This window comes from Bos indicus, chromosome 7 (genome assembly GCF_029378745.1).
Source record: "Bos indicus isolate NIAB-ARS_2022 breed Sahiwal x Tharparkar chromosome 7, NIAB-ARS_B.indTharparkar_mat_pri_1.0, whole genome shotgun sequence".
Lineage (NCBI taxonomy): Eukaryota > Metazoa > Chordata > Mammalia > Artiodactyla > Bovidae > Bos > Bos indicus.
The window spans coordinates 13,662,965-13,677,999 of record NC_091766.1 but is presented as its reverse complement, the minus strand read 5'-3'; the positions used below and the strand labels follow the sequence as shown (position 1 = coordinate 13,677,999).

Genomic DNA, 15,035 nt, shown 5'->3' with positions numbered 1-15,035 from the left:
ACTCCCTACAGTGACTGCAGTCATGAGATTAAAAGATGCTTGTTTCTTGGAAGGAAAGCTATGACAAACTGAGATAGCATGTTGAAAAGCAGAGACATCACTTTGCCAACAAACGTCCACATAGTCAAAGCTATGGTTTTTCCAGTAGTCATACATGGATGTGAGAGTTGGACTGTAAAGAAGGCTGAGCACTGAAAAATTGATGCTTTCAAACTGTGGTGTTGGAGAAGGCTCTTGAGAGTCCCTTGTACAGCAAGGAGATCAAATAAGTCAATCTTAAAGGAAATCAGCACTGAATATTCATTGGAAAGACTAACGCTGGAGCAGAAGCATCAATACTTTGGCCACCTGATGTTAAGAGCTGACTCATTAGAAAGTACATTGATGCTGGGAAAGACTGAAGGCAGCAGAAGGGGATGACAGAGGGTGAGATGGTTGGATGGCATCACCAACTTAATGGACATGAGTTCGTGCAAGCTCCAGGAGATGGTGAAGCACAGGAAGCCTGGTGTGCTGCAGTCCACGGGGTTGCAAAGAGTTGAACACGACTGGGCGACTGAAAACCAACAACAACACCTGGGAAGCCCCTGATCAAATCTACTGAGTTGCTATTTGGTCATAATGATTGGAGGCATTGAGAACTGGGAAAAGAACATGACGTATGTCACATTTTATGGTACAAACATAACTACCTTGGTTTCCTTGTAAATTCGTCTTTGTTCTAGAATCTTATTCCTAGATCTCAGTATGAAAGCATTTCAGTTTAGTGATACATTTTTGCCATGAACTAAATATTTAAATGCTACAACACCCAGTGACTTCCTCTCATATCCACCTGTGCATATCTGCTATGAGATTTCCCTTAAAAATATCCTGTCAGTTTTTTATACACGGTTGCATAACATTCTTTCCTTCATATCCAATCTGATATGGTTTAAGTTAAAATTTCTTCATGTCATTTAAGGACAAACCAACCTCTGCATTCCTCAGAAGAGCACTCTCTGTCAGGAAGATTGCATGGACAGGATTGAGAAGGTTACATCCCAACACTCTCCACATACATCCCACTTTATCCCATAGCAAAAATGGGTAAGCCAAATCCATATTTTATTAAAGTCCTCAAGAGCTGAGACCACAAAGAAACCAAGAGAAAACATATCCAGGTTTGAGTGGATTCCATTTGAATTACCAGAAATCAGAAACATGTGAAACATAGCATGTGGAAATTTGTTACATCTGTTCATGGAACAGCTGCAGGTTGTCCAGACATTGATGCAGGGGCTCTCCTAGTGTATCAGAAACCAGGGGTCTACTTGAGACTGCATGACCTGAAGTTGTAGAAGTACCCAGGGGAGAGGAACGTCTACCCATTTCTAGTTTGTTTCCAGGGAAATTTTGTTGAGATCATGTTGGTGCAGTGAATCTGGGAATATACTGAAAAGCAGATGGGCAAGACTTGATCTTGGAAGGGTTTGGCGCACAAAGTTCTTATAGAGGATGAGGCCTGTATGGTGGGCAGGATCTGAGATGGTCTCACTTATCCCACCTCTTGGTTTTCATTCCATTGTATGTTTCCTCCCATCAACTGTGAACTAAAGTAAAGAGATGAAAGCATGTTATCTTTACAGACAGTTATTAACTCTGAAAATGGAAAGTGCATCACATCATTGGCTAGACCTCTTGCTACATAGATTTCATAATTGATAAAATGGACTTCAACACATCAAAACCACACATTGAATGGATAAAATTGAGAAAAAAATGTCTGAGGTTATGTTAAGATCCTGCAAGTTGGAAGTAAGAAGCAAGAGTACATGGAATTTCCTCCTGAGATGAAGAAAGACCCAGACCCTTCCCAGGACATTCACTTTTCTCCTTTTCCTGTTTTGTTAGTATTAACAAGTCTCCAGAGAGTGGGACAACATGGAGCAACTGGCTAATGATGAGCTTTGGGCATTGAGCCCTAAGGTCATACCTTTGTTAATAATTGGTCAGTGTCTCTAGCTCGTTATGTTGCTAGTTCTAATATTGTGGTCCATCCATACCTACTTCTCCATCTTTTGTAGGAACCTTCATTAGAAGGTCCAGCCTGAGTCTGTCTTCCTGTCCATCCTCTGGAGTGACCCTGAGACTTCATTACACACCAGGCAGGAGGAGGGCAGTGAGTCTGTGCTCTTTGGTCATGTTCCAGCAGAGATGCAGCCCAGGCCAGTAAGTCCTGAGGGAGACAGTGATTGGTGAATTAAAGGAGCTTGGGGAGCATGATTTTATGCACAACATGGCAAACGTGACAGTTGGGATAGACAGATGGGAGGGCACCAGTATACAAATTTCAGATTAGAGCCCTATGACACTTACGTTCTGGTGTGTGAGAACTCTGATTCAGAGTTCTGCTTTCACCAGCACTGGTGTGGCTCTGCCTGGTATGCTTCCCACCAGAGCAGTGAGTAGATCTCTGAAAAATTTCCCACTTCCCTCCCCTGGTAGCTCAGAGGTTAAAGCGTCTGCCTGCAATGCAGGAAACCTAGGTTTGATCCCTGGGTCAGGAAGATCCCCTGGAGAAGGAAATGGCAATCCAGGACTCTTGTCTGAAAATCCCATGGACAGAGAAGCTTGGTAGGCTACAGTCCATGGGGTTGCAAAGAGTTGGACACAACCAAGCCACATCACTTTCACTTTCAAACTTCCCCATGAGCACATCAGATAATTCTGCAAGTGCTGATGAAGATGGTGAGGAGGATGACATTAACCATAATATCAGGTACTGTTACTTAAGACTTCATAAGTGTCAGGCTCTGAGGTATATGTTTTATGTTTCATTTTTTATTGCATCTGCACCAAATTATGGTCTTCCCAGGTGGTGCTAAAGGTAAAGAACCTGCCTGCTAATGCAGGAGACATGAGAGACTTGGGTTCGATCACTGGGTAGGAAAGATCCCCTGAAGGAGGTCATGGCAACCCACTCCAGTATTTTAGCCTGGAGAATTCCATGGACAGAGGATCCTGGCCATCTACAATCCATGGAGTCACAAAGAGTCAGATTCAACTGAAGTGACTTAGCACACAGGCATGCACAAAATTATAACTGCCTACATTATTATTAATAAGAGAAAAGAAGCACAACATTTTATGTCATATGTATCAGGTAATGAGTTAGAAAGTGTTAAAGCCAAGTTGAAGCCAGTCATTCTAGCAGTCTTCCTCTTGCCACCCAGTCAGTCAGTCACTTCCTTGTGAGTCTGGGCAGAAACTCCCTGCTCACTGTGCCCTTCCCTTTGGAGTTTTCTGGAGGACACATTGGAGGTTACTAGGTAGCACTTACTGCATCAACTGTAGGAAGGATGTCTGAAATCACAGACAAAAGTCATAGAATTATTTGGCACCTGATACTTCAGAGTGGGCTTCCCTGGTGGCTCAGACAATAAGGAATCACCCTGCAGTGAGGGAGACCTGGGTTTGATCCCTGGGCAGGGAAGATCCCCTGGAAGAAGGCATGGTAATCCACTCCAATATTCTTGCCTGGGGAATCCACATGACAGAGGAGCCTGGTGGGCTACAGTGTATGGGGTTGCAAAGAGGCAGACATGACTGAGTGACTGAGCACAGCACAGTACTTCAGCATAGATCTCTGTTGACTCTGTTCCTGGGTTTCCATTCACCTCTCCACTTTCTCCTATGTACTTAAAATCAGTTTCCTCAATCATGAAAGGCGACACAGAATCAGAGCCTTGTGGTCTGTTCCTACTCAGAAAAATGAAAACAGTTCAAAATAATGTATTCCAGATGTATGTGTTGTTAAATCTCATGTACTTCTGCCAAACACTTTCAGGAAGTTTGAAAAGAGTGAAGTTTAGGGTATGGGACTCAGAGAAGAAAAACTTAATTTTGAATTTTCTATGCTGCACTCATTCTCAGTGTGTTATGGGAAATTTTTTAGAATCTGAGATTTAGCCATGTCAACTGAGCTGATGGTTCACAGACAGAAATCCACTGAAGTTGGGCTAAAATAATAATAGTGCTTTGTGTAATAATTGTATGATGGGCATACTAGAAGGGCAAGATACGTTTTTGATTTTTTATTTTTACTAATAATGACTATGCTAATTTTCATGTTACCAAATTTAAATATCTGTTGATCTGATGCCCTGATCCCTGACAGGACATTTTATTTTTGTTTACATAAGTACATTCTTCATAGATGAAGAGAAATGACTAAGACTCATTAATTTCTGATTCTCCAGAGACTCTATCTTGTTGACACAGAGGCAGCAACAAGAATAAAATAAATCCATTTTGATATTTGGCAAAACTAATACAATTATGTAAAGTTTAAAAAAAAAAGATTAAGGACAAGGGCAGAAAAAAAAAGAATAAAATAAATCCAGTAAATTTTGTTTAAACCCTTCCATTTTTCATAGAAACAAAGTGTGCACCCAAGACATGACACTGGTTGCTATTAGGGAGGTGTATGCAGAGAAATGGATTAGAGCTGAGACACCAAGAGAAGTTAAATTTTATTGTTAATGTTTCAAATCTGTATGAATATGAAATCTGAAGCAAATATTAGAAAAAGTTTCTGTTTTAAAAATAGTGTGAATTCATGATTATATAAATAGATGATGGTCATTGAGCTTTTTCTAAGTGTTAGACTGTATTCTAAAGCAGTGTTTATCAAGCCCAGCTTCAAAGAAAGGAGACCAAGAAACTCACATGTAGAGATCCCGAAATTGATTTGAGGCTGAGGCTGGGGTAAGTGAGTATTTTTAAAGTAAGCACATGTAAATAATAGATCAACTGAAACTGAAAACCACTTGTTTAAGCAATATTAATGATGTTTAAAAAACTATCTTGTAATAGTCCTATTCTGTAGGTTTAATTACTATCATAATTTCATAGATAAGGAGACTACCCAGATGTGTTTGCATTATTCTGTTTTAATCTTTTTTTCACAATTAAGTCATAGTTTGAAAGCCAAAATAAAGAACTTGAATTGCCTATAAAAAGCAGAATTAGAAGAATTACAACCCCTCTATCAGGAATGATTGGCAGGAAAATTTGTTACCTTGACATAAGAAGGCTGGGTCCTGACCTGGGAGTGGGACTTTCCCTAGCGTTAACCTCCTCAACAGTAAACAGGAGGATTCATGATCAGGAGAACAAGACCACTGGGTAAAAGATACTCAACATCAGGTAACATTAGGACATACAAGACCAAATGGAAATCAAATATCACCTCACATCTGTTAGGATGGCCATTATATACAAAAAGACAACAAATATTGGGTAGGATGTGGAGTTGAAGGGAACACTTGTACTTGGTTGGTGGGAATGAATATTTGTACAGCTATTACACAGAAATCCCTTGCATTCCTATACACTAATAATGAGAAAATATAGAGAGAAATTAAGGAAACAATTCCATTCACCATTTCAACAAAAAGAATAAAATACTTAGGAATATATCTACCTAAAGAAACTAAAGACCTATATATAGAAAACTATAAAACACTGGTGAAAGAAATCAAAGAGGACACTTAGAGATGGAGAAATATACTGTGTTCATGGATCGGAAGAACTGATATAGTGAAAATGAGTATACTACCCAAAGCAATCTATAGATCCAATGCAATCCCTACCAATGGTATTTTTCACAGAGCTAGAACAAATAATTTCACAATTTGTATGGGAATATGAAAAACCTCGAATAGCCAAAGCAATCTTGAGAAAGAAGAATGGAACTGGAGGATTCAACCTGCCTGACTTCAGACTCTACTACAAAGCCACAGTCGTCAAGACAGTATGGTACTGGCACAAAGACAGAAATATAGATCAATGGAACAAAATAGAAAGCCCAGAGATAAATCCATGCACCTATGGACACCTTATCTTTGACAAAGGAGGCAAGAATATACAACGGAGAAAAAAGTCTCTTTCACAAGTGTTGCTGGGAAAACTGGTCAACCACTTGTAAAAGAATGAAACTAGAACACTTTCTAACACCATACACAAAAATAAACTCAAAATGGATTAAAGATCTAAACGTAAAACCAGAAACTATAAAACTCCTAGAGGAAAACATAGGCAAAACACTCTGACATAAATCACAGCAGGATCCTCCATGACCCACCTCCCAGAATATTGGAAATAAAAGCAAAAATAAACAAATGGGACCTAATTAAACTTAAAAGCTTCTGCACAACAAAGGAAACTATAAGCAAGGTGAAAAGACAGCCTTCAGAATGGGAAAAAGTAATAGCAAACGAAGCAACTGACAAACAACTAATCTCAAAAATATACAAGTAACTCCTACAGCTCAATTCCAGAAAAATAAACGACCCAATCAAAAAATGGGCCAAAGAACTAAACAGACATTTCTCCAAAAAAGACATACAGATGGCTTGCAAACACATGAAAAGATGCTCAACATCACTCATTATTAGAGAAATGCAAAGCAAAACCACAATGAGGTACCATCTCACACCAGTCAGAATGGCTGTGATCCAAAAGTCTACAAGCAATAAATGCTTGGGAGGATGTGGAAAAAAGGGAACCGTCTTACACTGTTGGTGGGAATGCAAACTAGTACAGTCACTATGGAGAACAGTGTGGAGATTTCTTTAAAAAACTGGAAATAGAACTGCCTTATGATCCAGCAATCCCACTGCTGGGCATACACACCGAGGAAACCAGAATTGAAAGAGACTCGTGTACCCCAATGTTCATCACAGCACTGTTTATAATAGCCAGGACATGGAAGCAACCTAGATGTCCATCAGCAGATGAATGGATAAGAAAGCTGTGGTACATATACACAATAGAGTATTACTCAGCCATTAAAAAGAATACATTTGAATCAGTTCTAATGAGGTGGATGAAACTGTAGCCTATCATACGGAGTGAAGTAAGACAGAAAGAAAAACACCAATATAGTATACTAATGCATATATATGGAATTTAAAAAGATGGTAATGATAACCCTGTATGCAAGATAGCAAAAGAGACACAGATGTATAGAACAGTCTTTTGGACTCTGTGGGAGAGGGCGAGGCTGGGATGATTTGGGAGAATGACATTGAAACATATATAATATCATATATGAAAGGAATCACCAGTCCAGGTTTGATGCATGATACAGGATGCTTGGGCCTGATGCACTGGGATAACTCAGAGGGATGGTATGGGGAGGGAGGAGGGAGGGGGGTTCAGGATGGGGAACACGTGTACAACCGTGGCAGATTCATGTTAATGTTGACAAACCAATACAATATTGTAAAGTAATTAGCCTCCAATGAAAATAAAAAAATTTATATTAAAAAATAGCAAACAGAATGAAGGCTTCTTAAGAAATTAAAAACTGCAACAAATTGAAGTAGAACTACCTTAGGATCCAACAACCCTACTTCAGGGTAGATGCCAAGGAAATGAAATCAGAACCTTAAAGAGATATCTGTATTCCCATGTCATGGCATTATTATTTTACATAGTGAAAATATGGGTATGTGTCTGTTGACAGATGAATAATGAAAGAAAGCATCCTGTGTGTATTTAAAGAATTAGATGTTACTCAACCATAAAAACAAGGAAATCCTGCCATTTATGACAACAGGGATGGACCTGGAAAATAATATTCTTATTAAAAAACATATACTAGATGTAGAGTCAGATACCATATGATCTCATTTATGTGTGGAAGCTAAGAAAGTAAAAATCTTAGGATCATGGATTAGAACTGTAGTTGTGAGAACTGGTGGTGGAGAAACTTTCAGTTATGAAATGAGTAAATTCTGGGGATCTAAATACAATCTGTTGATTATAGTTAATAATAATATATTATATTCTTGAAATCTGCTAAGAAAGATCTGCTTAACTGTTACTACACACACACACACACACACACACACACACACACACACACACACATGAATAGAAATTCTGTGAGGTGACAGACATGCTAATTAACTTGATTGTGGTATTTGTTCACAATGTTGATGTATACTAAATCATCATTTTGGACATCTTTTAAAACACTTCATTGCATAACCCAAATATATGCAATTTTGTTAATCAAACTTCAATAAACCAAAAAAAAAAGAAAAAAGAAAAAAGTATTATCCCACCAGTACAGAATAGAGTCCAAAAATGCAAGTGGTATCACACATCAGACATTTTACTGAGGCAGAATTGAAACAAATACCCCATATAAAAGAAAAGATTCCAAGAGGCTTTCTTCCATCTTGTAGTCACCAGTGCATTATGATTATGTGCACTTAATTAAACCATATTAACTGAAATTTGAAGTCCATCAATGGGGCCTCCCTTGTGGCTCAGCTGGTAAAGAATATTCCTGCAATGTGGGAGACCTGGGTTCGATCCCTGGTTTGGGAAGATCCCATGGAGTAGGGAAAGGCTACTCACTTCAGTATTCTAGCCTGGAGAATTCCATGGACTATAGAGTTCATCAAAGATATCAAGTATACTAAATGGCCTTCAAAAGAAAACCTTGACATTTGAGTAATCACCTATTTCATGAAGGAAGGAAGACAGAAAAATAAAGAAGGATAAAACACTGCATATCATATAAAATGTGTTTGGATTATGAACATTCATCTTTAATTTAGAATCCAGATGACATAGTCCTGTTTCACAGAGATCTGTAGATATTCTAAATGAAGGAATTATCTAGAATTATATTTGAATAAAACAAGATATATATATATATATGTATATATATATATATGTATATATATGGCTTTATTTCTTTAAATTAGAATTTAATTTTTCTTAAAGAAGGAAGAAAATGTCTCATTCAGGCTAATGGAGAGAGTAGCATGGAAACATATACACTAACATATGTAAAAAAGAAGGTTGCATTTTACTGAGATCCTGGAGGTATTACCTCTAATGTCCTCCCTCCCTTTCACTTTTCAGTGAAGTTTTATAAAGTATGGGTGTATCGAAAAAGGTGAATAACACATGAACCAAGAAGGAAGCAGTTCTAAACAGACTTTGTCACTGAGAAATATTGCTGAACGTACTGGGGTATATGGTCTTAGAAATGAAGCTTGAATCCAAAATATGGACACAGTGCTCAATGCCCATTTAGTTATTTCCTATTTTTCAAACCCTCTTTTATTCTTCCAAAGGTGACCAAGCAGCACAGAGCTGGAAATCTAACAAGAGTCTCAGAATTCTTCCTTCTGGGCCTGTCAGATGATCCAGAACTGCAGCCTTTCCTCGTTGGACTCTTCCTGTCCACGTACCTGGTCACTGTGCTGGGGAACCTGCTCATCATCCTGGCTGTCAGCTCTGACCCCCACCTCCACACCCCCATGTACTTCTTCCTCTCCAACCTGTCCTTGGCAGACATTGGTTTCATCTCCAGCACTGTCCCCAATATGATTGTGAACATCCAAACTCACAGCAGAGTCATTTCCTATGTGGGCTGCCTGACACAGATGTCTACTTTTACCCTTTTTGGTTGTTTGGATGATACGCTTCTGTTTGTGATGGCCTATGACAGGTTTGTGGCCATCTGTCAGCCACTGCACTACACCGTCATCATGAACCCACGCCTGTGCTGCTCCTTAGTTTTGGTGTCCTCTTTTGTTAGTCTTTTGGAGTCCCAGGTGCACAATTGGATTGTGTCACAAGTCGCCTGCTTCAAGGATGTGGAAATTTCTAATTTCTTCTGTGACCCTTCTCTACTCCTCAAGCTTGCCTGTTTTGACACTTTCACCAGTAACATAGTCATGTATTTTGCTGGTACCATCTTTGGATTTCTTCCTGTCTCAGGTATCTTTTTCTCTTACTATAAAATTTTTTCCTCCATTCTGAGAGTTCCCTCATTAGGTGGGAGGTATAAAGCCTTCTCCACCTGTGGCTCTCATCTGGCATGTGTTTGCTTATTTTATGGAACAGGCCTTGGTGTGTACCTCAGCTCAGCCATCTCACAATCTCCCAGGAAGGATGCAGTGGCCTCGGTGGTATACACCATGGTCACCCCCATGCTGAACCCCTTCATCTACAGTCTCAGGAACAGGGACATCAAAAAGGCCATGTTCAGGTTACTCAGCAAAACAATCTAATCTCAGTACCTGTGTCATTCATTTAGAATGTAGGTTAGAAAATGCAACAAAACTATGCATGTGAACCTCAAATTCTACCTCTCTCATCACCTCGCTTTTGTAGTTCTTCTGGCCTTCAACACTTCCCCTTGCTTAACACCTGAGTGTTGCTGGGTTTGATATGTCTTTAATGAGACTGTGGGAGTATTCTGGGATCTTTTGTATAGCTTAATAAATGCAGGATTAAATATTATTTTACTGTGGTGATGCTTCATTTTATTGTCAGCAGCCCAAGCATCCTGGTAAGATGAATAACTTTTTTTACATATTTACAATTTACATCTTTCCCATAGTTCTTGTATATTTTCCATGTGTGTGCTCAGTTGCTCAGTTGTGTCTGACTTTTTGTGACCTCATGGATAGTAGCCTTAGTAGCCTGCCAGACCCCTCTGTCAGTGGAGTTTTCCAGGCAAGAATACTAAAGTGGGTTGCCATTTCCTCCTCAAGGGAATTTTCCCAATCCAGGGATCAAAACTGTGTCTCCTATGTCTTCTATATTTGCAGATGAATTCTTTACCACTAGCACCATCTAGAAAGCCCAAAAGCAATAGACAGAGGAGCCCGGTGGGTTACTGTCTAAAGGGTTTCAAAGAGTTGGACACGACTGAGCCACTAAGCCCTTCCACTTCCATGGAAGGACAGAGGAGTTCTCATTGTTCTACATCCTCACCATCACATTGATATTTTCCATAGTAGCTTCTATTTATCAATTCTGCATATGGAGTTTATGTGGGAGGATACATATAACCTCTCCTCAGTCCTGGTTTTTATGAAAATCATCCAGGAAACATAAAAATACTGACAATTGGGTCTCAATAACAGAGATTCTGATTTAACTGGACTTGGTTGTGCCCTGAGGATGAGGACTATTAAAAGCACTCAATGGTCCTACTGAGAATTACTGATATGAACCAATACTTTCATTCAAAGGTGCCCTTTATGCTTTGGGTCCTAACTGCTCATGGACGAAGATGCTAAACTGATCAGACTTCAGTAGGGGACAATATGAAAAGCCAACTGGCAGTTTATTTCCTCCATTATTCCTGAAAATGATTTGCACATATGGTCTCTCTTCATACCATACAATTGGGTCTGTGTGCTGATTGTGAAGCTATCATCTTTGCCCCAAACTCACATTTATATACTTTGTTTGGGGTGGAGCTCTAAAATCCTTGCTCTATTTCCCATCTTGTGGTCATCTTATATACATTCAATTGTGGTCAGTAAAATTCTCTTTACCCTAAATCCTCGACTGTTCCCTTTTTATCCCTCAAGGCCTTGGAGTTGTAGCTTCCTTCACTTTTTTTCTCCTTTTTTACTCATTCATCAACCATTTATTTTTCTCAATTGCATTTTTACAAAAACAACATCCACTCATTGTGACAAGCCAGCGATAGAATTATAAAGAAAATCATCCTTCCGCTCCTTTCTCCAACCTCATTTGCTGGATTAATTGAGTATTGCACCTAGGATTTCTTTCATCCTCTTCTCTATATTCAGACAGGCAAAAGCAAATGCAAGGAGTTTTTTTTTTGTTTTTTTGTTTTTTTTTTTACCTTTTACAAAGAATAAGGTTGTTCCATACATATCACTCTGAAATTACAATCAATATGCATGGGTATTTTTTTGGTTTTTAATATTTATGTTGTCTTATAATTGGAAGAAAATTGATTTACAATGTTGTGTTGGTATTTGCCATACAACATGAATCAGTCATATTTATACATATATCACCTTCCTCTTGAGCCTCCTTCCTCTCCCCTGATCCCACCCATCTAGGTCATCGAAGAGCACCAGACTGGGCTCCCTGTGTCCTATAGCAACTTCTCACCAGGTATCCGTTTTTACACATGATAGTGTGTATATGTCGATGTTACATTCTCCTTTCATCCCACTCTCTCCTTCATTCACTGTGTCCACAAATCCATTCTCTACATCAGGTGCTCCATTCCTGCCCCACAAATAGGTTCATTGATACCATTTTTCTAGATCCTATATATATATATATATATATATATATATACATTAATATATGATATTTGTTTTCTTTTTCTGACATGTCACACTGTATGACAGACTCTAGGTTCATCTACCTCACTACAATGGACTCAGTTTCATTTCTTTTATGGCTGAGTATTATTCCATTGTATATATGTACCACATCTTCTTTATCCATTTCATCTGTAGTTGGACATCTAGGTTGCTTCCATGTCTCAGCTATTGCAACTAGTGTGCTGATGAACTTTGGGATACATATGTCTTTTTGAATTATGGTTTTCTCAGGGAATATGCCCATAGTGGAATTGCTGTGTCATATGGCAGTTGTATCCTAGTTTCTGAAGGAACTTCCATGCTGTTCTCCATAGTTGTAGATAGAATTTTAAAAATTACATCATATCACTATCCACAAACATCTCACTTTATCCACTATTTAAAAACGGGTGAGCCCAAATCACATTTTATAAAAGTGTTCAAGCACTGAGACCACAAAGAAACCTTAAAAAAATATATTCTGGAGCGAGTAGATTCCCATGTAGTTAGCAGAAATTGGAAGCGCATGGAAGATTTATTACATTCATCCATGAAATGGCTGCAGGTTGTCCTGATGTTGGTGGAGGAGCTCTCTTTCTGCTAAGTGGCTTCAGTTGTGTCCGACTCAGTGTGACCCCATAGACGGCAGCCCACCAGGCTCCCCAGTCCCTGGGATTCTCCAGGCAAGAACAATGGAGTGGGTTGCCATTTCCTTCTCCAATGCATGAAAGTGAAAAGTGAAAGTGAAGTCTCTCAGTCATGTCTGACTCTTGTGACCCCATGGACTGCAGCCCCACCAGGCTCCTCCATCCATGGGATTTTCCAGGCAAGAGTACTGGAATGCGGTGCCATTGCCTTCTCTGGGAGGAGCTCTCTTAGTATATCAGAAACCAGGGGTCTACTTCAGACTGTATTATGTGAAGCAGTAGAGTAGGATCTGCAGAAGTACCCAGGGGAGAGTAAGTTCTACCCATAATCTAGCTTGTGTCCAGGAAATTTTTGTTGAGATCATGGTGGTGGGATGAATTTGGGGATATGCTGGAAAGCAGATGGACAAGCCCTGAGTCTTGAATTGTTTGGATGACAAAGTCTTTATAGAGAATGAGGATTGTGTGGTGGGCAGTATCTGAGAAGCTCCCAATGTCCCATCTCTTGGTTTCCATTGCTTTGCATATTTCCCTTCCCACTGAGTGTGACATGTACATAGAGACCCACTTCCAACAATGAGAATGTGGAAGAATTTTGGGAAGTCAATTCTGGGAAGCGAGTAAAATAATCTGGCTTTGTTCTTGCTGCATCTCTCTCTTGTTTTATTGATAGTCCACACTGATAAAACCCAACTCCCCCACCAGGCAAGGAGGTCAAGTGTCAAGGAACTTAAGGAATTCTTTGGACAATATTGTGTGGACAGGTGAATCCTCCCAACAGGTTCATGAGTGTGCTTGAAAGTGGACACCTGCTGATTCAATCTTGAGATGCCTGCAGCCCTGGCTATCACCTTGAATACAACCTTCTGGGAGACACACTGAAATATTTAAAGTATCAGTAATAAAATCATAAGTAAAGATCAATAATTTTCTAATATGCCAATGTAATTCATTTAGAGAAAAAACTTAGAACTGAAGGTTCATTCAAATTAGCAAAACATTGAAGTCCCCCATTTCCGATACCAGCTGAGCCAGGGTGAGGAAAGGAAAATAAGAAGTTATCCTTAGAAACAAATATTAACTGTGAAAATGGAAAGTGTATCATATCCCTGGTATGGATCTAATGCTGCATAGACCTCATGATGGATACAATCAATTTGCAGATATCAAGACCACACTGAGTGTTTTAGATTGTGAAATAAAATCTGAGTTTTATGTTAAGAACCTGTAAATTAGAAGTAAGAAGCAAGAGTACAGGTGAATTTCCTTCTGAGAAGAAGAACTGAGTCACTGCCCAGGACATTCACTTTTCTCCTTTTCCTTTGCTGTTAATATTAACAAGTCCCCAGAGATAGAGGCAACACTGTCCCACTGGCTAATGATGAGCTCTGGGCGTTGAGCCCTAAGGTCAAATCATTTTAAATAATTAGCCTATGCCTAGAGCTCTTTAGTTTGCCAGCTTTAATATTGTGACTCCACACCCATGTCTTTATCCTTTGCAGGAGCTTGCATCATAAGGTTCAGCCTGATTCTGTCTTTCTGCCCATCCTGAGGAGGGACCCTGAGACTTCATCACACATCAGGCAGGAGAGGGTCAGTGAGTCTGTGCTCCTTGGTCATGTTCTAGCAGAGATGCAGCCCAGCCCAGTAAGTGCAGAGGGGAATGTGTAGAATGTTATTATATCTACAGAGATTCTATAGTTTATCCCTGGCAGCCTAAGCATACTCAAAAGATGAGTAATTCCCTTTCATTTATACATCAGCATATGCAAAATAAATAGCAAGTGAGAATTTGATATGTGACACAGGGAACTCAACCCAGTGCTCTGTGACAACCTAGAGGGATGGGATGGGATGGAGATGGGAGGGGCACTCCAGAGGGAGGGGACATATGTATACCTGTGGCTGATGCATGTTGATGAATAGCAGAAGCCAACACAATATTGTGGGAGAAGGCAATGGCACCCCACTCCAGTACTGTTGCCTGGAAAATCCCATGGATGGAGGAGCCTGGTAGGCTGCAGTCCATGGGGTAGCTAAGAGTAGGACACGACTGAGCGACTTCACTTTCATTTTCCACTTTCATGCATTGGAGAAGGAAATGGCAACCCACTCCAGTGTTCTTGCCTGGAGAATCCCATGGACGGAGAAGCCTCGTAGGCTGCAGTCCATGGGGTCACATAGAGTTAGACACGACTAAAGCAACTTATCAGCAGCAGCAACACAATATTGT

At 39.7% G+C, this 15,035-nt stretch overlaps 1 protein-coding gene across 1 annotated transcript in view; it reads left to right on the top strand.

The window, feature by feature from the left end:
- Positions 1 to 1,923: 1,923 nt before the first annotated feature.
- The window catches only part of LOC109560924 (olfactory receptor 7E178-like), a 37,038-nt gene continuing 23,926 nt past the window's right edge, over positions 1,924 to 15,035 (top strand). Inside the window, exons 1-3 of the mRNA XM_070792265.1 lie at positions 1,924 to 1,968; positions 9,144 to 10,071; positions 12,571 to 12,645. Of these exons, the coding sequence (XP_070648366.1) occupies positions 1,924 to 1,968; positions 9,144 to 10,071; positions 12,571 to 12,645 (1,048 nt within the window). The remainder of the gene's footprint in view (positions 1,969 to 9,143; positions 10,072 to 12,570; positions 12,646 to 15,035) is intronic.